The sequence below is a fragment of the Danio rerio genome, chromosome 18, assembly GCF_049306965.1.
Source record: "Danio rerio strain Tuebingen ecotype United States chromosome 18, GRCz12tu, whole genome shotgun sequence".
NCBI classification, from domain to species: Eukaryota; Metazoa; Chordata; class Actinopteri; order Cypriniformes; family Danionidae; genus Danio; species Danio rerio.
Window position 1 is genome coordinate 32,922,186 of NC_133193.1, and position 27,411 is coordinate 32,949,596.

Below are 27,411 nucleotides of genomic sequence, written 5' to 3' on the forward strand. Positions count from 1 at the left end.
ATGACACATATGAGCGCAAATGCATTTGCTATTTAAACAGCGGGGTGCAAAACGTCAAAAACGACTCTTGCGTTGATCTGAAACTAGCAAACAACTGTTGCACCACAGGCAAATTGACTGACCTGGGAAATCAGACATCATTCGACTCGACATGCTCCGCTGGATATACAGAGACAAATTTTTATGAATTTTGGACAATGGTTGAGTTATAAAAAGTTATAAAACTTTAAAAAGTTAAAAAGCCTTTTTTTTCATGTGACTGGACCACTAGGGGGCAGTGCGCCAAAACGCTGCAGCTAACTTCAGACCATGGTTGTGATGACACACCAAGTTTTGTGTAAATGCGTCAATGCATTATGGAAATAACACCTTAAGTAATTTTTCGCAAGCTCTGTTAAATTTGTTTGCAAGTTAATCGAAAACAGTCTCTCTAATCAACTTGAATTCCATAACATTTGGTCAGCATGGTCTGTAGATCATGTGATTTCAATTTTGGTGAAAATTCTAAAGACGGCCTAGGTGTAGTTCATTCAAATATGTTTTAAAAAATTTTACATTAAAAAAATGTTCATGATGGAAAATTATGCCATTTGGCGCTTGAATGGGCTTGTGTCAAGAAATCAGAGGAATAAAGAATTTTGATTGTAGCCCATTTTGTTCAACAGTTATAAAAATAAACATAAGTGAAATTGTTGCGATTGAAGATCAGACTCTCCTATCAGTGTGCCAAAGTTTGCGCAAATGCTGCAAACAGTTCATAGGGTTGCCATAGTCTCCCAGAGCGGAAGAAGCCGAAAGAATAATAATAAGAACCGGATATGGTGCTTGGTCACTTAATTACTGCTTGGAGCTATATTTAGGGGCCAAGCACCATAAGCAGTTCCCAACCAGAATGAACAAAGCTTTCCAGAGATGATCCAAGTCATGTTTGGTGATATTTCAGCAAACAGCAAACAAAGGAGTTTGCAAAAGAAGTTTCTGAACAAAGTCAATATGGCGGACAGGAAGCCAAATAGAACATATTTGGTATAAATTTTCTTGGCATGACCCAAGTACCCAACCCAAAGTTGAGATAAATTTTACCACATTAACCCCCTGGGGTCAAAGCCGGCGTATACGCATTCTCAATACATCAATCAATTTTATTAAGTGTCTAGTTTTTATTATGTACACTCACAATGACAACAAACGTGTGTGCTTTTGCAAAACAAGGATAAAAAAACAGTGTAGGCAATCTGGCTTTTCTCTCTCCGTGAACTGTTTTTAGAAACGCGTCAGTATAATGTACTGAAACCCTGTGAAAATTAAACACACAGACATGAGACACATATGTTTAAAAAGCTTGAAGTGAAGCTTGAAAATTAACTGAAACTAAGCAAAAACTGAACAAACAGGCACAAGAGAGATATCAAAGAAAGCTTGATATGTCTACTTTTGCATTAACTAATTCAAGTCGAAAACAAATAATGTATTTTCATGTAATCTGTATAGAAGTAAGGACTGGTATTCTCCTGTCGCCTCATTACAGCAAACGTGATCCTGCCCTCAGTGAGCTCGCAGTTATGTAAATGAACTGAAGGAATCCAGGTAAAAATGGACAAGCTCCCCGAGACATGGCATAAAACGATAAGCTTTATTGTAGTTACTTACATTTGTTTGAATGATGGCACGCCACACAAGTGAAGAAGCAAAGTACTGAACAACGATGAAGAATTTACTTTCTCCTCAGATGAAGATCGCGACTCTGATGACGAGCGCATACATTTTGAAGAATGTCTAGACCCAGCAAAGGACAGAATTCCTGACGAGTAGGTCTTTTATTCCAACCTTTATGATTTATATGAAATATGTCCTTACAGACCACTTATAGTTTCATTGCTATACAAAGTGTATCCTATAACGTATAGTGTATAATGATAAACATAGGCCTATATAATGAAAAATGTAATGTTATATGAAATAAACAATTTTATATGTATGCATTATTATATGTATTATCATATGTGTATATAAAAAAAATACATACTGACCGTTTTTTACAAAACAGGTGTTCAGTTTATAATTCCTATGTGGTAAATGAGTTTATTAGGTTAATTAGTACTAGTATCAGTGAACATCACACAAATCTTACTAATGTAGTTTATGCAATCAGCTTGCTTATTTTTTTTTTCTAGATGTGAAAACAACAGCAGTAAAGAGGGACTGATGCTGACATGGCTCTGAGATTTCTACCGGTCCAGCTTGTAATGTCGTGTAATCTTGTATGAACGGACTCGGAGCAAGTGTGCCGCAAGCCTACGTTTGAGTGAAGGTTTCGGCCGTTAGATCGCCCCCTGGGGGCTGGCTGCAGTACAAGTAATAAAGCCCGCCTCCTCCGTGTTAATGAAGGAGACTTGAGCCCAAATAAAAAAAAAAATTACACTTGCAATAAAATGTCCCGAAAGATAGTTCTGGTCGATTAAGGCACTGGTTATTGTGCTGAAATAGGTGCAGATCTTCATTTTTGTAAACAGTTTGTTTTTAGCAGTAATTTAATGCTGGGCGTGTCATCGTGATTGACAGCTGTGATTGACAGTTTCTCAAAGCGCGGCGTCTGAGCTTCGGCAGGACACTGAAGTAGACTGAAATGTTATTATTCGATTTCTGTGTTATTTTACCATGACAAAATGATTTCAGCAGTAAACTATAGTTTCTGACATACATGATCCTGGTGGAACACTGTTTATTCGCTAAGTTCAGGGCTTTTTTCGGGCTTTATTAGTTTGCTGATACACGCCTAGCCACCCAGATAGCAAAACACAGTTCCGGCTAGATTCTCGCCTGCCGGAGACTTATCTCTTAGAGCTCAGACTGACTAATGTTACCTCTGCTGGACCTACTCCGGATGCCTGGACTCACTACCCAATTCCAGCCCGAGTCAATCGAGCCAGATGCGGCGGCCGAGCGAGCAGGCGCTGCCGCATGCGAGCCGGAATCAGCCCGCGACGCCGCGAGTAAGTTATGCGATGCGGCCTGGAGCTGGCGCGATTGAATATATAAAACCCTCATATTTGTTAACGTTATTACATCCATTTGTGTTGATATGACAGCAAACGCATGCTGAGAAGTTCGGGGGGCGTAGTTGATTTTACATAAAGCGTTTGGTTGGAAGCTCGACTCTGCTCATTTTCGCGGCTCCTCCTCTGGCTCCATCAGACAATCCTTCTGCGCATGTCTGGCTCCAATTTCAGCAGTCTTTTGCGACAGTTTGTGCCCGTCAAGCAGGCGTTTTGCCCTCAAGGCGTTCAATGGGAAAAAGGGCTGTCGCGTCGTCCATATTTTTTACAGTCATTGACTCGGAGACTGTCTGCTGTAACTATTAGCTGTTTATTTCTCTAGCACCCACACTTGTTCTACACCAGGAGAACCATAACAGTGGTACCATACTCCACCTTGTGGTCGGAGTCAACCAAGCACATACATCACATCTCTTCCCTTAAGATTTTTATTTTTTTTCATAACCAACTTAACATTTACTGTATACTTAACAATGCAGTTTTTAATTTTTTAATTTTTTTAATTATTATTGACTTTACAGTCCAGACAATCAATACTTTGACTTCCTATTAATAGTTATAAATTTTCTGATATATATATATATTAATTGAAACATAAAACTTTACTTCCAGCTGAAAAAAATACTTTACAAATAAGGAAAATAGAAAACTTAACACCTGAACACTCTCTAACTACTCTACAACAAAACTAATGAAAGTCACTGAGAATACCGTTTTGGTGGTCTAATTAGCCTGCCAAATCTTGATCTTTGAACTTTTTCCTCACAGCTCACATTTGGTGTCACTATTCCTTTTATTGGCGATGCTACTGGGTTTTGCACTTGAGATGGTGCAAGTGTCCTTTCTGTCTTTGTAGCTGTGCAGGTCAACGGTTCATAATCGATCACGTCTTCAGACTGTTGAGGTGGAAAAGTCAGTTCTCTGGTTTTCAACAAGTGTCGCCGATTTCTCCTATAGTTGTTTCTATCTTCTGTCTGGATTATGAGTGATCTAGGGTTATTATGTTCTCTCACGACGACTGCTGGTTGCCAGTTATCTCTGACTCTTACTCTTACTTTCTCTCCTTCCATCAGCAATGGTAGCCGTTTTGCTCCTCGGTCAAAGTACTGCTTCTGTTTCAGTTGCCTCTCTTTGATTGTGTGGTGTACATTATCAAACAGCTGTGGTTTTAGTAGCTGTGCTGATGTTGGCAGTCTGGTTCTTAGTCGTCGACCCAAGAGCAGTTGGGCAGGAGAAAGTTTTACTCCATCCAAAGGTGAATTCCTATATTCTAATAAAGCAATATAAGGATCACTCTGGCTCTCTTGTGCTTTTTTCAGTAAACTCTTTACTGTCTGAATTGCTCGCTCACTTTGTCCATTAGACTGGGGGTATCCAGGGCTAGATGTGCTGTGTAAAAACTCCCATCTCTGTGTAAATGTCCTGAACTCAGCACTACCAAATTGTGGACCGTTGTCAGACACCACTTCATCTGGGATTCCGTGTCTTGCAAACAATGATTTTAGAGCTGTTATTACTTATCGGCTGGTGGTCCCAGTAAGTTTTGCAATTCTGTAAGATTCTGTAACATGTAAGCTCCTCTCTGAAAGTCCAATATTTTCTGATTACTGCTGGTACATGGCTTATTTCTGCTGGCCATCCTTCTTGTACCCTTTCTATGACCAACCTCAGTTCTTCATCTGCTGCTGTTTGTGATCTGAATTTGTTCAGTTTTTCTTCAGTGATCGGTAGTTGAGCTGCAAGCAGATGCACCTGTAGTTCATCCTCCAGGAGTGGTTCAGTTTTCTCCTCCAGGTAAGCTCGACTCAATGTGTCTGCAATGTAGAGCTCTTTTCCAGGCTTGTAGCTGACATGCAGATCATACGGTTGAAGACTCATTAGCATCCTTTGGAGTCTCGGTGGAGCTTTTTGGAGTGATTTCTTAAACACAGTTTCTAACGGTTTGTGGTCTGTTTCCACATGCACTGTCTTCCCATAAACATATTGTTTGAACATCTCACATCCATACACAATTGCTAAAAGTTCCTTTTCAATCTGCGCGTATCTTCTCTGACAGTCAGTCAATGCTCTGGAGCCATAAGCCACTGGTTGTCCTTCCTGGATTAACACTGCTCCCAGTCCTTCAGAGCTCGCATCAACAGATAATGTTACATCTTTTCCTACATCAAAATACTTGAGCACTGGAGCTTTGCTGACAAGCATCTTCAGTTTTTCAAAGCTTTTCTTTTGCTCTGTGTCCCAATGCCAAGCTGTCTCACCCTCTAGTAGTTTCCGGAGCGGTGCGCTCACTTCTGAGAGGTTTGGAATGAACTTAGCCAGATGCTGTAGCATCCCTAAGAACCTTAGCAGACCTGCTTTGTCCTCTGGCTCAGGCATGTTCTGTATGGCTCTGACTTTTTCCTGGTCTGGTTTCACACCTTCTGCAGATAGAATGTGACCAAGATATGCAATCTCTGTTCTTCTAATCTTACATTTGTCTTTATTTAATTTCAGGTTGATGCTCCTGATTCTGTCCATCAGCGCTCTCAATCTCCTATCATGCTGCTTCTCATCTTCACCCCACACCAAAATATTATCCACTATGTTCACGACTCCCTCCAATCCTTCCAATCTCTGTGCAATGCACTTTTGAAACACCTCAGGAGCTGACGACACACCAAACGGTAGTCGTAAGAATCTGTATCGTCCATACGAGGTGTTAAAGGTACATAACTTGGAACTCTCTTCATCCAGCTGCACCTGCCAGAAACCATGATTGGCATCCAGTATAGAGAAAACCTTTGCATTAGGCATCTCAGCTGTCTTCTCTTCAACTGTGCGCAGTGGATAATGCTCTCTTTTTATAGCATTATTAAGATCTTGGGGATCTATGCAGATTCTGAGTTTGTTGGGTTTTACAACTGTGACCATGCTGTTCACCCAGTCTGTAGGATCAGTCTGCTTTACAATAACTCCAAGATCCTCCATCCTGTCCAATTCAGCTTTTATTCTGTCCTTAAGTACTATCGGCACTTTCCGTGGTGGGTGAATGACTGGAGTGATCTCTGGTTTGAGCTGGATATGGTGCAGTCCTGGCACACATCCTAGACCAGTAAACACATCTTCATATTCACTCATTATGTCAGTGTTGTCTGTATCTACATCATACACTCGTCTGATTAATCCTAGCTTTGTGCACGAGTCTCTTTCAAGGATAGCAGGTGAGTCTTTTTCTATGATTTGAAATTCTAAATCATATTCATTGTCTTTAAAATCACATTTGAGCTTTGCTTTGCCTTTTGTCTTCAGAATGTGACCAGAGTAAGTAACTAGCTTACATCCTGACTTCAATAATTCAGCATTTTTGTTTGGAATTTTTTCAAAGTCTCTTACTGACAGAACATTGCATTCTGCTCCTGTAATCAAGCTTTACAGTTAGCACACTGTTGTTAACTTTAAGTTCTGCAGTCCATTTCTCACCATTTTCATTTATTGTTGAGACTGTATTCAGCTGAATTTTTCCTCCTGCTGGCTCACTTGATCTGATTTCTATACTTCCCATAAACATGACATCATCTTCCTCTGCTTGATCAATCCCATGTACTTTTCTCTCTGTTTTTCTGGGCTTGAACTGTTGTTTCGGTGATCTGCACATGCGACTGAAGTGATTCTTTAATTTGCATGGATTGCATATTTTTCCATATGCTGAACACTTTTTTGGTTCATGAATGTAGCCACACCTTTTGCATTCACATTTCTCTCTGTCACTCTCTGTGTATCTGCTGCTTTCTTTACTTTGGTAACTTTTATCTTGTGCACTGCCACATCTGCTTCCTCATGCAGGGCTTTCATGTGATTTTGCGTTACTTCACTTGCTCTAAAGATGTCAACAGCCTTTGTCAGATCTAAATCTGTTTCCCTGAGCAGCCTAGCTCTCACAGCATTATTTATTATGCCACAGACTATGCGGTCTTTTATCAGCTCATCAGTTAGTTGCGCAAACTCACAGTCTTTCGCTTTGTTCTTCAGGTCCGTCACATAAGCATCAATTGTTTCACTTGGTCCTTGAAGACGGGTAAAGAATACGTGTCTCAGATACGTAATGTTCTTCCGGGGCTCACAGTAGTTTTTAAACAAGTCTTTCAGCCCATCATATCCATCCACATCTTTATCAAAAACCTTTATCGTATTAAACCACATCTTTATCGTATTAAACACCTTTATCGCATCGTCTCCAGCAACATGAAGGAATGTCGCACAATTTACCTTCTTACTCTTCTCAGCGATGCCCGTTGCAATCAGATAGAGTTCAAACTTTTGAATCCATGTTCGCCAGTTTTCTGCCAGATTTCCATCAAAGCTCAGACTATTCAGAGGCTTTAACTGCTCCATTTTTGACTTCTGACACCATGTAATGTCGTGTAACCTTGTATGAATGGACTCGGAGACTGTCTGCTGTAACTATTAGCTGTTAATTTCTCTAGCACCCACACTTGTTCTACACCAGGAGAACCATAACAGTGGTACCATACTCTATCTTGTGGTCGGAGTCAACCAAGCACATACATCACACAGCTAAGACCATGTGATGCTCACACTGGGCTTTTACAAACCTTACACCTTTTATTATTTTACACTCTTTATATTTACGTTATTGATTTTGCCCTGAACGTGTCTTCTGTACACACTGTTCCATGTGTTCCAAGTGCATGCCATAAGTTAAATGTAAAGTTTATTTAAAAGTAACTTTACAAGAAGATTTGCTATGTGTAAGTTTATATAGTTTACAGAGTTGTGTACTGACTCTCACAAGTGTCTCTCGAGCTATTTTGTGTGATAGGTAAATATATTTTAAATAAACTTCAAACAAAAAATTTATGTAAATTATTATTTTTTTTCTCGGATTCTTTCTTGAAACACTTAGTCACATACAGTACCTGTCTGATGGCTCATTATGCAGCTTATTATGCAGGTCTTTGTCTTCTCAGGTGTGCCTCACTGCATAGTAATGATAGTTCACGCCTTCTCGCATAGACCATTTTTACTCAGAAAGTGACTTAGAAATTTAAATGTATTACATTGTGTGCTGTGAGCAAGTAAATAATATGATTCTGACATCATTTTGAAGCAAAATCACTAGGATACAAGATTCACATAAGTCTTGTGAACAGATGTTCTCTATGTTTCCCGGCCTTGTTTCAGTGTCTTTAAAATTTTAGTTTTTTCACTAACCACACATAAACATTTCTTTCTCAAAAACACAAACACATGCAACCATTCTGCTTAGGTATTATTGTAGCCCAGCTTGTGCTGTTTACAGTGTTACCACACTTTAGCTATTAATGTTTTTAGGATACTAAAAAACAACACAAATGTCAGTGCATGTCAAAACTTCTCCATGGCCCCAAAACACCTTGGACCCCTGAGGGTTAAACATACACAGTCTAAAGTTATCAGCAATTTAATGAATAATTATTATTATATTATATTATTATATAATATATTATTATATATATAATGGTCATTGTGTGTTGCCAATGACACATCTAAAGTAGGGCTGCTCAATTTTGGGAAAAATCAAAATCACAATTATTTTGGTCATAATCATAATCACAATTATTCAAAATGATTATCAGTTGAAGTCAAAATTATTCGCCCTATAATATTTTTTCTTCTGTAGAAAGGCTTATTTTTTATTTTGGCTTGAATAAAAGCGGGTTTAAATATTTTGAAACCTATATTATTAGCCCCCTTTAAGCAATATATATATTTTTGATTGATCTGCAGAAAAAACTACTGTTATACTTGGCTAATTACCCTAATTAAGTCTTTGAATCACACTTTTAATCTGAATGCTAGTATTTAAAAATATCTAGAAAAATGTTATGTGCTGTCATCATAGCAAAGATAAAAGAAGTCATTTATCAGAAATGAGTTGTTAAAACTACTATGTTTAGAAATGGGTCTGTAACGAATATGGCCGACCAGACACATAAATATTTAGCATTTTATTCCACAACCAGCCAACTTTGCCCAGAGAAGGCTCGAAACCTGATTCCAAGGTATTTACGACCCAAAGGAATGTGCCATGCGGCTCTAAGCACAGGAATGACTTACAAAGGACTATTTGCTGTTTAACACTGTTTTCATATAAACTTTACTCTTTATGTTTAATCATATGTTTTGCAAAGTTTCCCTTTCTCTTGTATTAATATTTTTGGTTTTAATACCCTTGCATATAATGTTTAACTGTACCTAGGCTAAGCATCCGCTTATACTGTTCAAGTTTGGACTTTTTGAAAAGCGTACAAATTGATCGTTGACATTTTGTTTTAATATAAGTGCAACATATTAATGTTTTAAGAGACTTTAACATTTTTGTGCTGATTTACATAAAATTTGCCTATGCAAATTATTCTGACTCGGACAAAGACCCATTCAAGAGTTCACACTTAGATATTGCTTGACGACTGTAAGCAGGTTTGGCATGCTGTCCCGGGAGAGAACCCTGAGCTCGGAGATAGTTGAGCCCAGGGCTCCCGCCAGGTCCATGGAGCATGTAAGGGGAGTACGAGATCAGGTGGTTCTCGAGAGCTCCCCTTTTTAAAGGGAGGAAAGGAGGAGATAGGGGGTGGATGGGGGGTTTCTTCGGAAAACGAAGGTAAGGGAGTAATATCTAGCTAGGCTATTTATAGTAATTTGGAATAGATCTGATTGGCTAACTAATGAGTGTAGATAGGCGGCCAGCTGCGGTCAATTATATCACGTGCTCCTCTCGAAATTAGTTTAAAAACTTCACTTCAAGAGTTCACACTTAGATATTGCTTGACGACTGTAAGCAGGTTTGGCATGCTGTCCCGGTAGAGAACCCTGAGCTCGGAGATAGTTGAGCCCAGGGCTCCCGCCAGGTCCATAGAGCATGTAAGGGGAGTACGAGATCAGGTGGTTCTCGAGAGCTCCCCAAATGCATGAAGCTCGGGACAGCAGCCGTGTATTCGAAGAAACTCCCCAAAAGGCTTGAAATGCTATATCCGGCTGCTGGATATAGTTATTTAAAAGGAAATGTAAAGAGGGCTCCTTGGAGCAAAGGGTGAAACAGGTTCCTGCGGGAACCCGAGCAGAGTTGGCTTGGGCTGTGAATACTCCTGCTGGAGTAGAGACTCGGGGAGACCCCTGCGGGGGTCAGAGCCATGGGGTGGGCGGGAATCCTGCTGGAGTCATTACAAGGGAAGGGGAGTGAAGGACTCCGGCTGGAGAGGGGGGTGAAGGGGGGCAGGGGGGGCGGGGACTCCAAAGGAGTAATTTGCTCGAGGAACACTCCTTGCGGAGATTGAGCTGGGAGGTGGCAGCACTATATATAATTATATATTTATATGAAACATATAGATATATAAATATATAATGGGGTAATCTAGGGCCTTGGGGGGGGCGTTTTTTACTGACTCTTGAGAGAGTCGAAGCTCTTGGCTCTCCTGCGGGAGAGAGAGCTGTATGTGCCATCTCCAGCTGGAGTCGGGAAAAGGAATGGTCGGTGAAGCCCCAGCTGGAGGGTGAAATGGCAGTTGGGCGATGACCCCTGCGGGGGTCCGGTGCTCGGGATTAACTCCGCGGGAGTTAGAGCGTGAGGGTGACAGCACTATATATAAATATATATTTATATGCGTGGGTGCATATATATATACATATATATAAATAAATTTTAAAAAAATAAAAGATAAATGTGAGAAATAAACAGAAATAAATGAATAAAAGCTAGGGCCGGGGAGGGTCGGTGACATGGCTAGTGTCACAGCTCGGGGCTGGGTGAGCTATTTGGCTGGCTCCAGTAGGAGTCTGGAAAGATGAGGGGAAGGTGAAGACTCTTTCTGGAGGGTGACGGGCGGTATAGGTGCTCTGGGGGTGTTCCTGCGGGAACAGAGCGTGAGGGTGACAGCACTATATATAAATTCATATTTATATGCGTGGGTGCATATAGATGTGAATTTATACAAATAAAATCAAACAAAGAGAAAATAAATAGTGCTATACTATATGTCATTGAAATGACATATAATATAAAAAGCTAAGGCCGGGCCGTGAGATGATTCCTGCGGGAATCGAAGCTCGGGGTAACGCCCCTGCGGGGGCCAGAGCCATGGGGGGGGGGGGGGGGGTCCTACAGAAGTTAGAAAAGTTGGTGGGCAGTGAAAACTTCTGTGGCAGCGGCCAGGGGGGGCGGGGGTGACGGGGGGGCTTGGGCAGGGAAAGAACTCTTACTGTAGTAGGGTGAGTGAAAAGGGGGAGAAGGCTGAGTGCAAATCAGCTGGAAGGAAGAAAAGAAATTAGATGGCTGGGTCATGCCCGCGCCCTTGAGAGACTTGGTAGTTCCTCTGCCCTCGGGAAGCTGGTATAGCTGGGTTGTGTTCTTTCCTTGTACTAGGCTCGTGCCTTTGGCCGCTGGGATAACTGCAACGGCTGGTGAGGGTCCTCTGGGCTTCCCTGAGATGACTGTGGCTGAGTCGGATGTAGGTTTTGAAGGCGTCAGAAGACCACCTTCCTAGTGTTTGTATGTGTTGTTGTGATAACCCTTTGTGTGCTGCTGTAGTGGCGGCTCCAATTCTGAATGAGTGACTGGAGTATGATTCTGATGGGAAGCCTGAGTTGGTTAGGACATATTTAAGGTGTTTTTGGAACCAAAAGCGTGTCACTGGGTGGTGTGTGTCGTCTATGAAAAGGGGGTCTAGGGGACTTGCACTTAGTGTTTTCCTGTAGTGTGTGTAAGCTAGAAGAGTTTGGAATGGGCTTGTGGGGGAGGGAATGTTGAATATGTAGATGTAATGTCCCTTTCTGGATTGATCTGTTTTACTTTGCTTAATGAGGAAAGCAATTGTTTCCTCATCAATCAAGGTCAGATCTGCTATAGTAGGGTGGATAGAGGGATCGAATTTAGATGTAACTGTAAATTCAGAACATCTTAGAAATCCAAAAAAGGCAAGAATAAACATTGCATCTAGGGTATGATCTGTATGAAATGAAAAATAGCCTTTCCTGAGTGTGGAAATGCATTTAGCTAGTATGTTGTGTGTGATGGGTAGCCTTGTGTCTGGGAGGGGGGGGCGGGTCTTCTGAATGCCTTTAATAAGAAGGCTAGTTTGTGAGTTAGTGATAGATTCAGAACTGGAGCCGTACATGAGTTTGTGAAAAAACTGAATGCCACTTAAATAGCTCTTAATCGAGTTTGCCTGGATATGTTTGTGAGAATGATGGTAAGTGATAAATGATGTGATTGTAAGTAGGGAGAAATTGGGGAATGTAGTGTTGTATAGTGAATGGAAATGTTTGAATGTTTTCCATGCAGTGAGATAAGCTTGTAAGGTTCTTGGAGCCACCGCTTGCATAATGAGAGATATGGATGCTTGGTGCAGATCGTGCATGGGATGATTTATTGGAATATCATCTCTGAATAAGGAGGGATGGGCGTCGGGTGCTGCTCCGCCTCCGGCGCTAATTCTCTGAATTTCTGAAAATGAAGACGAGAGAGAGAGTCAGCAATTTGATTATGAAAACCAGGAACATGTACAGCAGTTAAAATAAACTGTTTTTTGGCTGAAGTCCAAATAAGGCGACGGAGAAGCGGCATTAGAGCGGGGGAGTGAGAGCGCCCTCTATTAATGCAGTGAACGACGGCTTCATTGTCACAGTGAATGAGAATGCTGGAAGCAGACCATTCATCTCCCCATAATAGGGTCGCGACGACTATGGGGTATAGTTCGAATAATGCAGATGAATATTGGTGTGATGGAACCTCTAACATTTGGGGGGGCCAATCGGATGCGAACCAGCGGCCTTGGTAGTAACCGCCAAATCCTATGGAGGGTGCAGCGTCTGTATAAAGATGGATGTCTACGGGGGATGAAATTAAATCGCTATAAAAGAAAGAACAGCCGTTCCAGCACTTAAGGAAGGAAATCCAGAGGCTGAGTTCGTTTCGGCATGGATCGGATAAGGATATATTTTCTTCTAGACTCTGAACTGATGCTGCGAGTTGAAGGAGGTGAGTGACGAACGGGCGTCCTTGAGGTATGATGCGCATGGCGAAATTTAAATGTCCTAATATTGACAGCAGTTCGCGTTTAGAACATTCTTGTTTCTCCAAAAATATGGAAGATAGAGAAATGATGCGATCGACTTTCTCTTTGGGTAAAGATGCTTGAAATTTGTTAGAGTCCAAATTGATGCCTAAGAATTCTATGAAGGTGCTGGGGCCGGCGGTTTTTTTCTTCAGCTAGAGGGATGCCGAGTTTGGCAAACACTGCTTTGGTAATCTCTAGGTGTTTAGCAGGTGGGGAATTTGGAGGGGAAATTATGAGGAAATCATCTAGTAGGTGGACTACGTGCGGAATGCCGTAATTGTTAGCGAGGATCCAGCATAATGCTTCTGAAAGCATGTCGAAGATTTTGGGGCTACTTCTGCAGCCGAAGGTTAAACGGACTGCAAAGTAGAATTGGGATTTCCAATTAATGCCAAAGAGATGCCAGAACTCGGGATGCAATGGCATAATTTTGAAAGCTGACGTGATGTCTACTTTCGCGAGCCAGGCGTCGCGTCCGACGAGTTTAATTAAAGAAATGACTTGGTCTATATCGTGGTAATTCAGAGAGAATTCGTCGGGTGAAATTATGCTGTTGACACTTGAATAGGCGGAATTATGGGGAGAAGACAGGTCGATAATTAGCCGTTTTTTGCCCGAAAATTTTCTGGTCGCTACTCCAATTGGGCTGACTCGATAGGTGCTAAACGGAGGGGCAAGAAAGGGACCGATCATAAATTTATTATCGATCTCTTTCTTTATTAATTGCTCCACCACTTCTGGTTCGGCGTTAGCAGATTGAAGGTTAGGACATGCGAGGTTATAGGAAGGAAGAGTCGAAACACCGGGGTGGAATCCATTAGACAGACCTGAAATGAGAAATTCAGAAAAGTTAGGATCAGGGTGCATGCATAATTCATGGTAAAGATTAGAAATATTGACAGGAGTCGACAAGTAGGATCTATGTTTTTTATTTGCTTTCCACACTTGGCAGACCACTCGAGCATGAGCGCCACCGCAGTAACTGCAAATGTGTAAGTATTTGCAAGGGTGGCGGAAACATCTGGCTGCGTTAAAGTTATTGCAAGCTAGAGATGATGGAGGGTTTTGAGAGGAGGGAGGGGGGAGAAGAGCAGGGATAGCAGAGGTAGAAGGGCGGGGTACGTAACTAGTGGATCTTGGGGTTTGTAGTTCTTTCTCAGTGGAGGGGATTATGAAGGGACAGGAAGTGGTTGGGTGAAGGTTTGAGCGGCAGACCGCGCAGGAAAGATTGCGGCATCCTAGAAAAACTCTGTTATGGAGATCAGTGTCCAAAGCCCCCCAATAAGAACACTGATTCCATTGAGCAACGCGAATAGCGCATTTTGCTGAAAATAATTTGTGATATGTATAGAAATGCGTTCCCCCATAGGAGAGTGCGAGCTCCGAAATGATAGCCATATAGTCGTTCAGCTCGCGCCTCCTATGGGGAAAGACGGAGCAGATGGTGTCTGTATAACGTGAGAAAGCTACGTGGAATTCGGCTATTGTGAGTGTGCGAGGTTGAGAGCTGACTGGTGATTTAAGTGTAATGGTGAATTCGCCGCAATCCACCTGTCGATCTGCCGAGGGAGGTGCAATAGGTGAAAGGAGTGTAGAGAGGTCTATGTCTGCACCTGATAGGATGAGGTTCCTGACTGTGTTGGAGATCTGAGGTGGTTCCAGGACTGGAGCGTTATGCGGAATGGGAAGGGGTGTGGCTGTGGCTAGGGTGAAGGGGGCTCGTGCGGAAGATGTGTTAGTACAGAGAGCATTTTGTTGGGGAGGGTTAGTAATGGAAGTGGGTGCTTGGAGGGATGTAGAGGGAAAAAAGGGGGGATTAGTAGATGAAAAATTAGCAGTCAGAGGGAGAGCGTTGGAGCTTGTAGGAAAGGATTGAGTGGGAATAAGTTGGGTTGAAGAATGAGGGAGATTAGAAGAAAGATTGGGAATAAGTTGAGTTGAAGAATGAGGGAGATTAGAAGAAAGAGAGAACTGAGGAGGGTTGAGAGTCGGGGGAATTGCTTGAAGAGTCGGACTGGAGTTTTCGCTGGATTGTGGGGCTGGAGGCCAAAGGAGGGGGGTGGGAAGTCCTGGAGTGGCATAATTGTCCGGTGGATTCACTGTGTGTTGGTTGGTAGAAGGTGCTGTCTGTCCTGTAGCTTGAGGTTGCTTTTTATTAGTTTTCTTGGTTGCTTTCTTGGGTGGTCCAGGGGGGTTTCTTGAGTGCTGAGTAGCGGAGGGTTGTGGATAGGGGGTGTGGCGGGAGCGAGTTGGTCTACTGTCTTGGGGAGGCGGAGTTGGTGACGGGATGGCTTCGTACAGTTTCAGAAGTTCGGATTTATTGCAGCGGGTGGGGATGGAAATTCCGGCGTTTGTGAGTGACTGGCGGAGTTCAGAAAGTCATTTTGTTGGATGTGATGGATGAAGATCTTGCAGAGGCGTAGGATGAAGCGGGAGACGGTAAGTTGCGGTTTGGAGATGGAGATTGCGTGCGGCGATGGGTTCTTGTGACTGTGGAGCGGATGGGTCTTCGGCCTCTGATAGGAGCCTCGGTGTTTATTTGGGTTTGTTGTTGTGTTTGGGCTGGTGTTTCCGGGAGAGCTGGTGTGTTGGTTCCTTCCATGTTGCTTGTTGATGGCTTTGATGTTGGATTGTTCTGTTTAGGTTGTGAGTTCTTTCTGTTGTTGTCGCTGTTTTGTTGTAGCTGTTGTTGTAGTAGCTGTTGTTGTTGAAGCTGTTGTTGTTGAAGCGTTAGCTGTTATTGTTGATGTAGGCTGTTGTTGCTGTTGTTGTTGCTGTTGTTGTTGCTGTTGTTGTTGCTGTTGTTGTTGTTGCTGTTGCTGTTGTTGTAGCTGTTGTTGTAGCTGTTGTTGTAGCTGTTGTCGTTGTTGTTTGTTGTCGAGGGTTTCGGTAGTTTGTTAGGAGCAGGGTTTGTCCTTGTTCTTCGGAAAACGAAGGTAAGGGAGTAATATCTAGCTAGGCTATTTATAGTAATTTGAAATAGATCTGATTGGCTAACTAATGAGAGTAGATAGGCGGCCAGCTGCGGTCAATTATATCATGTGCTCCTCTCGAAATTAGTTTAAAAACTTCACTAAATTTAATATTCAAGGAAGTAAGCTTCTAATTGGTCAACTTTCCATGGAGGGTGGATCCGAACCCGCCTTATAAAAGTTGGAAACCAAGCAAAACTCTCGCTTCCTCTTCTTCGCAACTCTCTCTATGTCCTGGGACCTTGCTTGGAACCCCCTCTCTTCACACGCACGCTCTCTGTTCAAACGCTCTTGGAACCTCCTCTCTCTCCCAACTCCAAGCAACCCCCCCTCCCCCTTCTCTCTGCTCCAAAGACCTCTGTTTTGAAACCTTCTTCAACTCTGTACAACTTCCTTGAGACTGAGAAACCTCCAAGAAAGCAGACAGATACCCAGACAGAAAGGGGTTAATCGGACCGCGCTCTGACATTTCACCGCCCAGAATGCTTTTTGCCGCTTCAACTTGAAACTACAACCTCGTGAGGAACAAAGATCAGCCAACCAACCACGTGCTTAACAACGAGAGCTCGGACATCACGAACAGACAGCAAGTATCACCTTTCTCCCAACATCTAAACTGGTGTGAACTAAATTAACCCTAAAGAGACAATAGAAGGGTTATATTGAATTTGATTACGTTTGGTTGCTTGGTTTGTTTTTACAAACTCATAGGTTTTTCTCATCATTACATCTTCTCAACCTCTTCACGTTTGTTACTCTCCCCTATGCTTGTATGAATGTGTGTTTGTGTTAGGTGTTAGTTTCTGTTAGATTAGTCAATAAAGTCTACTTTTGTATAAAGAAAGGTGCCTGTGTATATTAATGAATCTAATGTCTTGAACTTTGATCTTGCTACCCTGCTCAAATTTTATGTTGATAGCATCGCTGAACGATTCGTTTGTTCGGATCAAAAGAGTCGATTCATTTGAAGCCCCGTTCAAATGAATCTTCCTCCTGCTAAGCTATTCCTCTATATAATGTTCCAGAAGGTACACGAGCCTGAAAGGCGGGAAAGGTGCGGTATGTATATATATGTATATATATACACATATATATACATATATATACATATATATATATATATATATATATATATATATATATATATATATATATATATATATATATATATATATATATATGATTTTGAGCGGAATTCTGACTTGTGCGACTATGATAAATTTTAAGATGAATTTTAGCTTTGTTGTGAATCTTTTGCCGTGCTGTGTTTGTGAATGGTTCTCTTGAATGATTTTTTGACATCTCAGAAATTTCAGTCGGCCCCCATGAGGAAATCACATGGTTGAATCAGAACTATGAAGTGAAACTCAGTGGCTGTTTCTCAATTTCAAGAATGCCGAGAATGGACTAAATGTATCTGCATTTGATGCATCATAGATATCATTCTTGAGTTTTGAGATGATGGTACACAATAATTCTTATAAGACAATAATACAGTTATAACGCAAAAATGCTTAAAGAGCCTATTGTAGGTTAAAAAACTGTTTAAAAAAAAAAAGGTAAAATAGTTTGTGAAAATACTCTATAATACCATAAAATACCATATTAAAATGTTTTACGAAGTGCAAGGGCACAAATTTTAAAGAAAATGTGTCTGTTTTCCCACTTCCGCTTTTTTTTCTAACCACCCAGACAGACGCGCGCTGTTTACAGTGGGGCAGAGGAGCTAATAGCAGAACTGGTTGTTAGTTTTGGCATAATTTATCATCATCGTGGTATATTATTGCGTTTATGGAAACTGCACAAACTCCAGCCTGTCAACAGATCAAGTCCACAAGTTTCCTCTTGCTATTTTGGTTCATGAAATGGGATGAATCCGATAAGAGTGATAGTTGACGCGAACGACAAAAAACACTCCTGAATCAGTCGGAGATGCAGCTCGGTGAGCTCTACACGGTAAGACAACTCGTTTTTCATTTATGTTTGTCAACTTTCAAGTCCGTAAGCATTATATTTTGAGTAATTTGAAGCAACGTGATGTGTTTACTTTGGAGTAGCCGATAGCACGGCTGCTAGCTTGTATTGTTAAGCATATTAAATATACTTTTTTTAAAGCGTGTAAAAATGTACACATATGACAAGACGGCTAGGAGCATCAGTTTGCTAATATAATAAATGTCTTGTATAGTTACAGCGTTGTGACTTTGTTTTGCTTTGGGGTGTGTTTATTAGACTTTGGGAGACAGATGATGACCCGGAGCTGAAGGCTTTCTCTCCACTCGGTCAACTGTGCTTCACTTTGGCTCACAGAGGTTATAACCTCAACTAAGGTAAAGTGGATTTTATATTCGCACATTCGATTAGTGACAGCTTGTGTGACACACTCTCAGTATTGTTTACCTTAGCACTTTTATTATAATGACTGAAATCACACGTAAATATGACTTAAAAACAACATTAGGACTATTAAACTGACAGTGTACAATGTTGTACTTTGATAGTCATTGGCTGCTAACATGATATTAGGGATTAGCAAATAATACTCTTCTGAAATTATATTATTAGGGAGAAAGTCAGAATGTGTGAATATAAAACCAATTTTACCTCAGACATTCACCTCATTCATCGGGTAAAATATTATGACCCCTATCGTGAATTATTTGTGCATGGTATTATTTGATAACAAAAACTAGAAGGGCAAAGAATTACTACAATATTTCTATATAATACAGGCAGGTAAACTCACACTATCTTTGACTTCCTTTTTTTTTTAAATATTGGAAACGTGTAACCATTGACTTCCATATCTGTTTTTCCCACTATAGAAGTCAATGGTTACAGATTTTTAGCTTTCTTCAAAATATCTTGGTTTGTGATCAACAGAAGAAAGTCAATAAGGTTTGAAACCACTTGAGGGAGAGTAAAAATATTCTGTCCTGTCAATGAGGAAAGGCACTTTTTATTCACATATGAGGAATATTCATCTTGTAGAAGAAAAACAAATAACATTCAAAAAATTGAAGTTTGTTCTTACATGCTCAACTTATAATGGGTACAGTCTACTGTATATGTGAGATGGTTTGCAGTTCACTATCCAGGGGTCTGCAAATGTGGTTGGGTTTTCTGTATTGTGTTGTATTAAAAATCATATGGTGAATTTTAAAATATACATTATTAATAAACATGATTTAAACTTTTGCATTATTTCCCCAGAATATATGCATCAGCCCTCACTGCGTGTCTGACGGTGGACTACTGGAGTTCATCACAGGCTCGACGAGAATGCAGAATTGGCCACTACATTTACTCTCCTTTCTAGATCCTTCCAGCGGGTTTACAAGGATGAGGCTGTCGGCATCTTTTTACACAGCATTCACAATTTAACACACATTAAAGACATGATGGTGTGGTACCCACATAAACATTGGCCAACTTACTGAAAAATTATTTTAGGTTTACTTTTAAATGGGTCAGATGATATATTTTCCTTTCAGTATACACACACTCACAGATACTTATACATATATAAAGAGTAAAAATGCTGGGTATTAACACTGCTTATGATTTTGTGCTATATAAATAAAACTTGAACTTGAGTTGCATTTAGAATTTGAACTTGAATTAGGGTTAAAGTTTATTTAATCATAAATGCAGATCAGATCTGTTGATCAAATCTTTGTAAATATTTTATACTATAACAACTGTACTTGTCTTTTTATGGATTGTAGCCTAAATAGGATCTGATACAGATAATCTTATACCCAATGAAAAAAAAGACATATTTAAAAACTTATTTTAATTGTTTTAATATTTGATGTTGCTTTTATTTTAATACAGAAGCTCTGAAAACCTTTTGTAAAATAAAAAAGATTTTCCAGTACCTTGTTTACATGTTTCTGCATTATTCCAGATGTTCTGTGTTATTTGTGTTTTGTATTCACTTATCTACTATTAAAAATAGTGTCAATGTTGCATAACTGTGTTAAATGCTCATTAGTTTCTGTTACTGGTAAGTATTAATACTTATAGATGATCAATACTAGCTTTGCTGTTGCCAGATAAGATTTTGTTATCTTACATATCATTCTGTAAGCCAACAATGGCCTCACCATAATCCTGCTTTGTTCTCCCTCACAAAAGAGTTAAATTACACTTCTCAGACTGCTGTTCTGTCTGCTGGTCTGTCCACAGGCTTATAATTGTATGGCTGTGGTCTGTCGTTTGTGTGAGTCTCTCAGAATATCTTATCTCGGCATCCAAACGTGCACCACGATCAGTTGTCTTCATAGTGTTTATATGCGCAAACTCCCTGGTCCTACGTCACTTCCGGTCTGGCGATTCAAACGCGGAAGTAAATTTCCGTTACTTAAAACGACTCCAAACGGCTTAATAATAAACTTTAACATTTATTTTAAAGAAAATCTAATTCTTACTTTACTCTTACACACATTGTCTCACTGGGGTGTCTAACCTACAATATGCTCTTTAAGAATGCATATTGACAAACAGCCAGTGTCTGTGCACTTGCACAAAAATAACATGCACAAAGAAACAGATGGACACACACACTTCCATGTTCATGGGGGTTCACTGCTACAACATTAATTTATATATTCCAGAATACACCAAAATAATTAAAAGTGTATAATATTCTGTCCATGTATATTGTGGGACACAGATTTCATTAGGAAAACATATTTGTTAGTTGTACATTTCAATTTCTTTCTTTTCACTGAGCTCCACACTCTTTCCCATTGGGTGGCATAAAAACACCATATGCTTGTTTACCCACCAACATTAAACATAAAAGAAGTAGGTGTTAAATGTTTGTTTCATACGCACTGTGTGAGCCGTCTTGCTCAAAGTACATGACTCCTGAGAGTTACATTTACATCGTATTGCAATCATCCTGTACACTGCGAGTTGATATGATGCTAAAACTGCAAAAAAGTTGCACAGTGTATGCCTCCATCGTGTATGTTGTATGCACATTATTACAAAAAATGGTCTTCTTGATCATCTTCTGGAGACATAGTAGGATCATGAACAGAAGTTTTTTTTTTTTTTTTACGCTTATTTGGATGAGCAATTCCATTCAAATTTGATCCACCTTGTCTTCAATGGCTCAATGTGGATTTATATCTGATTAGACTCCGGATATGCCTGGGTGACATTCTCTTCAGTACAATGGCGGACTGTATAATACTTGCTCATGGTGGTTTTATGCTAAAACATCTAATGTCAAGAGTAATTTGTGGGGCCTTTGCTAATGTGATGTCACAAAGCACACATTTTGAAAACGGCACATAGGGAGTGAACGTTTATAATTTGTAGAGATGTATAAGTGGGCAGATTTTTATAGGGTGGTTGTGCACACACTACCATCATACAATTATTTTCAAATAATAGATTATTCGCCTTTGAATAAAAGAAAAAGTAGAATAATACATAATAGAAAACTGACCTATAGATGCTCAAATGTTTTAAGAAAGTGTTCCAAAAGTGATTTCTGCATTATAGTTCCTCTTTCAATTTACCATTATAGCTTTGGTTTGTACTGATTTTCACCAAGTTGGAAAGATTGACACTTTATAATTACCTTTCTTGGTTTGAATGGTCCTTTACACTGAAGGAAACATCTGATAAATCTACAGATTTTATTCTGAAAATGTAAAAGTATGACAACATTGATTTGTGTGCCAGGTCGCATTAGATGCAAGAGGATGTGTAACAAAACGGCAAACTGTAATGAGATTACAGAAGTGGTGACTGCTGTATCATTTCCTGAAGTTGCAGACTCGGTCTACTTTTTTAAATTGTTAGTATGAAGTCTTTATAGGAGTTGTATGTGACAACATGCTGTACAGTGACTTCTATGCAGGTCAGTCCAAATTGAATACTATTTGTACCTACCAGAGCATTATTTTTGAAAACTAAAAAATGGATAAATAAAATGAATATAATCATTTATAATTTATATTACTAAAGCTCAATGTGTTGCTTTTCTTCGTGTTCTTGTTCTTCTTCTTCTTATTATTATTGATATTATTTGTTTTGTTTAAAGCAAACCAGACTTTTAAAATTTAATTATTGTGGAACCCATGTGGTGGTGTTTTGTGTGTGCATGTGAATTTGGGATTGACCCCTTTATCAAGGATGTTATAAGAAAAGGCGTATCCATAATACTTGGTTTGCCTTTTGAGTAATTGGTGTTAAGTGATAATGAATATTTGACTCTCTGCTTGGAAGGTAGTTTTGGCAAATATATTCCTTAATAAACTTTCCATAAAACTTTTCATTGTTCAAACTTCAAAAGGAAATGAGAATAGCAAGATCAAGGTACTTTCCCGCAATCATTGGCAAGATTCACAGAACTCTTTTTACCATTTTTAATGCTGTTGTAAATCCAACTGTATGTGTGCTCCCAGATGTGTCAAAAACCAGGTGTGATGATTTTCTCAGATTTTTTATTAACAAGATCAGTAATTTCCGATTGGGGATTTCCTCATTATGCCTTTGACCCTTCTGTTGCCTCAGTATGCTCTGCTGTTTTTAACCAGTTTAAACCAACTACTTTTATACAGCTTAAAGAAATAGTGTGTCAGTTAAAGCTGTCTGGTTCTTCCACTGATGCTCTTCCACCATACTTATTAAAGCAAGTTTTTGAGACAGTGGGTCACTATATTGCAGTGATGGTAAATCAATGTATTAACACTGGTAATGTACCTGATGTTTTAAAACATGCCTCTGTAAATCCTTTGCTGAAGCAACCAAACTTAGATCCATCTGTTTTAGCCAATTATAGGTCCATTTCAAATCTGTCTTTTATTACAAAGCAATTGCAAAGATTTTTAGATAATTATAAAATCTTTGAGGTCTTTGGGCCCTATTATACACCCGGCGCAGCGCAAGGCATGACGCAGTAGTCTTTTGGTAGTTTAAGCTTGGCGCAAGAGTCGTTTTGAGGCGTTGCGCTATGCTGTTTAAATAGCAAATGCATTAGCGCTCATCTTTGCGCCCATAGGCGTTCTGGTCTAAAAAGGAAGGCGTTCTGAGGCGGACCGCTGGCGCGTTGCTATTTTGAGAAACTATAAAAGATTTTTCATTAGACCAAAACTAACCCGGTCTAAACTCCGGCGCAGAGTTGTGCCTTGCTTACGCACTGCTTAATACGCACAAGAGAGCAATAGGCAAATATCTTTACATATGAAAAAATGTAAATATTAAGGATATATATAGGATATAATAAGAATAGATGTAGAATATAAATATAAAGGATTAAAATATTATAAAACATATTATTTTCTAGCCTACATAAATATGAAAAACCACTGCTTTTATGTCTTCTTCATCTCGGGAGGCTTTTTTCAGTTCATTCATAACAATTTGCCTTTGTATAATATTATTATTAGCAGTATTATTTATTATATCCATATGTATATTTGTTTTATTAAAAAAAAGCTTAGATTTGCCCACCTGTCAGGTTTTAGACCATATGGGGCAAAGCATGTGTTTTAGGACATAACTCAGGTTTTTGAGCACATTTTGCTATTATTATTCATTTATTCGTTTGCTGGAAATTACAACTAAATTTAGAAATAGTTTTGAAACGAATATTTGCGCTTAACAAACAAAAGTATTTAATTATAGACTAATTGATATCTGTGCGTAAAGGTTTCCCTATCCAAGAGCGAAAGTGATCCATTATCTCTCATTCTCACGCAGTAGATGCTCTGTTTAACAGTTTTCTGTTAAAAAACTGTTAACTGTTTGCTTGTGAAATGCTAATTTTTTCCACTTAGACTTACTTTACGTCCTGTAAATAGCTTATGCGCTCTTGGCGTGACGCAGCTGACTCTTAAAGGGAATGGGAGATGAGACTCTAATTGGTTTATTCTTAAAACACACCTATAACTCATTAAGAATATAAACTCAACCTTTTTAGACCATGCGCCGAAGCGCAAGGCAGATTTCCCGTCCTTAAATTAGCAAAAACGCGTCCTGACACGCCCTGAAAGCGTTTGCGCCCTGCGTTTTGCGTTTTGCGCATAGACCGTCAAAATAGAGCCCTTTCAGTCAGGTTTTAGAAAATTTTATTCAACTGAGACTGCACTTGTGAAAGTTTTATATGAAATTTTATTATCTGATGATGCTGGAGATTGTGCTGTGCTTGTGCTCTTAAGTGCTGCATTTGACACAGTAGACCATGCCATCTTGCTTGGCAATTGCTTTAAGCATTGTGTAGGTATAAAAGGAAATGTCCTGGATTGGTTTTAATCTTATCTTTTTAATTACAGTTTTAAAGTCACCATTTGTGAACATCCATTTTTTTTTTTTTTTTTTTTGGTAAAGGCAACCTTTTTGTCATGTGCTGTTGCCCAGGGAACTATTATTATCCCTGTTCTTTTTTTTCTTATATGTGCTTCTGCTGGGTTTTATTTTTAGAAAACGTGGTCTGTCTTTTCTCTGTTATGCAGATGACACTTAAATTAACCTGCCGTTAAAACTAAGTTAAAGTGGGTTGGAGACTCTTATGTCTTGCCTGGCGGGTGTGCAAGCCTGGTTGTCTTTGAACTTTCTAGATTTTAATGAGAGTAAAACTGAAAAAATTGTGTTCAGCCCGACAAATTATTCTAGGACACCACCAGGAAATCTTAATAAATCAAGTTTTTCTGTGAAGCCTTGGGTAAAAAATCTGGGTGTTATCTTTGATGATGGCTTGAGATTTGATTAACAGAAAAGCCTGCTTTTTTCAGCTTCGACTCATAAAAACATTCAAACCTATTCTATTTAGTCTTACGCTCTTTTCTAACAAGAGACTGTTATGCATCCCAAAGTCCAGATTGAAATGCATGGGTCACCGGGCTTTCGCAGTAGCTGGTCCTATCTTGTGGAATGCTCTGCCCCTCTGTATTAGGTCTATATCACCTGTTTGTTTTTAAATCTAGGTTGAAAACTTACCTTTTTGATTTGCCATTTTATCAGTGAGAATTGTTTGTTTTAGCTAAAATAATTATCAGTGAGAATTGTTTGTTTTTGCTATAATTTTATATCTTTCTCTTTGTAATTTGTGTTGCGCAGCACATTGGTCAACCTTTGGTTGTGTTTAATTGTGCTATGTAAATAAAATGACCTCGACATAAATAATTTTTTTTAAAGTTTATATAAAAAAAAAAACATATTTCAAAATATTTCACAGTAGAGTTAACAATTTACTCTTCAACTGTTTATTACAGTGCATCCAGAATGTATTCATAGCACTTCACTTTTTCCACATTTTTTTATGTTACAGACTTATTCCTAAATGGATAAAATTAATTATGACATAACATAATGACAAAGTGAAAAAGGATTTTTTGATAATGTTTCAAATTTATATATATATATATATATATATATATATATATATATATATATATTAGGGTTGGGCATCTAAGCTATAATGCCGATCCGATACGCATCTCGATACAAAGAATACGATCCGATATATTAGCGATACATTTGTGACATATTGCGATGCAACACGATACGATTCACACCAATATCACGATACAATGCGATAATTCAGCAACTAATTAGATCAAGTTTATGAGATTGTGAAAGAGGATGCTGTGCCATTGAATGAGTTTGATTATTTATTAACCAAGCAAAACCAAGACTTTTTAAACAAACTTTTCTCTCAGAGCCAGAGTGTCAGTTTACAGTAGAAGGCCATTTTAGAACATATAGCACATACTATTTAAGTATTTTCAAGATAAACAGAATGTATAAGTGCAATATATATTAAAAAATTATATATTTGCACTCTTTTAACATGAAGGTTTACCATTGCACAGCAAGAATTGTGATTTAACTTTTCAACTATGAAAACAAGTTTTACAAAGATATTTTGCCACTGAATATTAAAAACTTAAGGTTGTGAACTAGCAGTGTTGTGCTGCTTTGAAACATCACTGTCACTGTAAGCAACAGGCTAATAAAAATATAATTAAATACAAATTAACAGGAGGAGGTGTTTAAAACCTTCGTTCTCCGTGACACTAGGCTGAATATCTTTGCAGACGAACAATGCAATAACATCCGTAATTGGCGTAGAGCGCACAAAACTGTTGCGCATGGAAAAAACTTGCAATGCTTTTCTCACCCCTTTTGGAGCTGGTAGCTACAGTTGAAGCAGAGCAGGAAGCCGGGGATGCAGGAACACTGGAAGATGCTTCCACAACAACACCGTGGCGCCGCTTCAAGTGAGATTACAGATTAGTCGTACTGCCCGTGTATTTTACAGATGCTCGGCACATTTTGCAAATTGCATCTGTCCTGTCAAGTCGTCCATCCTTAAATCCATAATTTTGCCATACTTTAGATTTAGAACTCAGTGGGGAATAAAATGTTTGTTTTGCTTCTCCCACTTTCTGAGGGCGCACCACTAGCTTCATCCGCACACCTGTTACACTGAGTTGTAGTGTAAGTGTACACATCCGCAAGTCCGTTGCTAAGGCATACTTTATGTAGGTCGATTAAATTATGCGCCAAAAACAGGTTGACAACACTTGTTAATAAATAAAAAATACATTCTATATAAAAAATATAAGATGTATCTTGGAAAAACCGATGCATCTCACAAAAACCGATGCATCTCGATTTGCTTCCAAAATTTCATTCATCCTCTGCTGCTCTACCGATGCACTCGCATAGTGCACGCGCATGACCGCATATCGATACATATCGGTTAATCTTCCCATCCCTAATATAAATAAATATATATATATATATATATATATATATATATATATATATATATATATATATATATATATATATATATATATAAACAACTTAAAAGTAGGGCCGCTCGATTTTGGGAAAAATCATAATCACGATTATTTCGGTCATAATTGTAATCACAATCATTCAAAACGATTATTAGCTGAAGTCAAAATTATTAGTGCTCCTGAGAATAAAAAAAAAAAAAGATGTTTAACAGAGTAAGGAATTTTAAAAGTATTTCCTATAATATTTTTTCTTCTAGGCTTATTTGTTTTATTTTGGCTTGAATAAAAGCAGTTTTTAATATTTTGAAACCCATTTTAACGCAAATATTAATAGCCCCCTTAAGCAATATATATTTTTAGATTGTCTGCAGAAGAAAGTACTGTTATACAATGTCTTGCCTAATTACCCTAATAAAGCCTTTGAATCACACTTTGAATCTGAATGCTTGTATTTTGAAAAAATATTTAGTGAAATATTATGAACTGGAGTCATAGCAAAGATAAAAGAAATCAGTAATTT

General features: G+C 39.1%; 1 protein-coding gene and 1 long non-coding RNA gene across 13 annotated transcripts in view; both read left to right on the forward strand.

The window, feature by feature from the left end:
- The window catches only part of def8 (differentially expressed in FDCP 8 homolog), a 180,910-nt gene that overhangs the window by 46,471 nt on the left and 107,028 nt on the right, over positions 1–27,411 (forward strand). For 5 of the 12 annotated variants that reach the window (XM_073929048.1, XM_073929054.1, XM_073929050.1 and 2 more), the window contains exon 1: positions 21,941–22,000. The exons of the other annotated variants lie outside the window; for them this stretch is intronic. In XM_073929048.1, the coding sequence (XP_073785149.1) occupies positions 21,976–22,000 (25 nt within the window). In that variant the 5' untranslated portion in view covers positions 21,941–21,975. Of the gene's footprint in view, positions 1–21,940; positions 22,001–27,411 lie in introns of those variants that run through there. 12 annotated transcript variants of the gene reach the window in all.
- LOC141378848 (uncharacterized) lies at positions 17,814–19,999 on the forward strand. Its single transcript, XR_012394366.1, has 3 exons — positions 17,814–18,075; positions 18,352–18,449; positions 19,333–19,999. It is a non-coding gene; the product is annotated as an uncharacterized lncRNA (long non-coding RNA).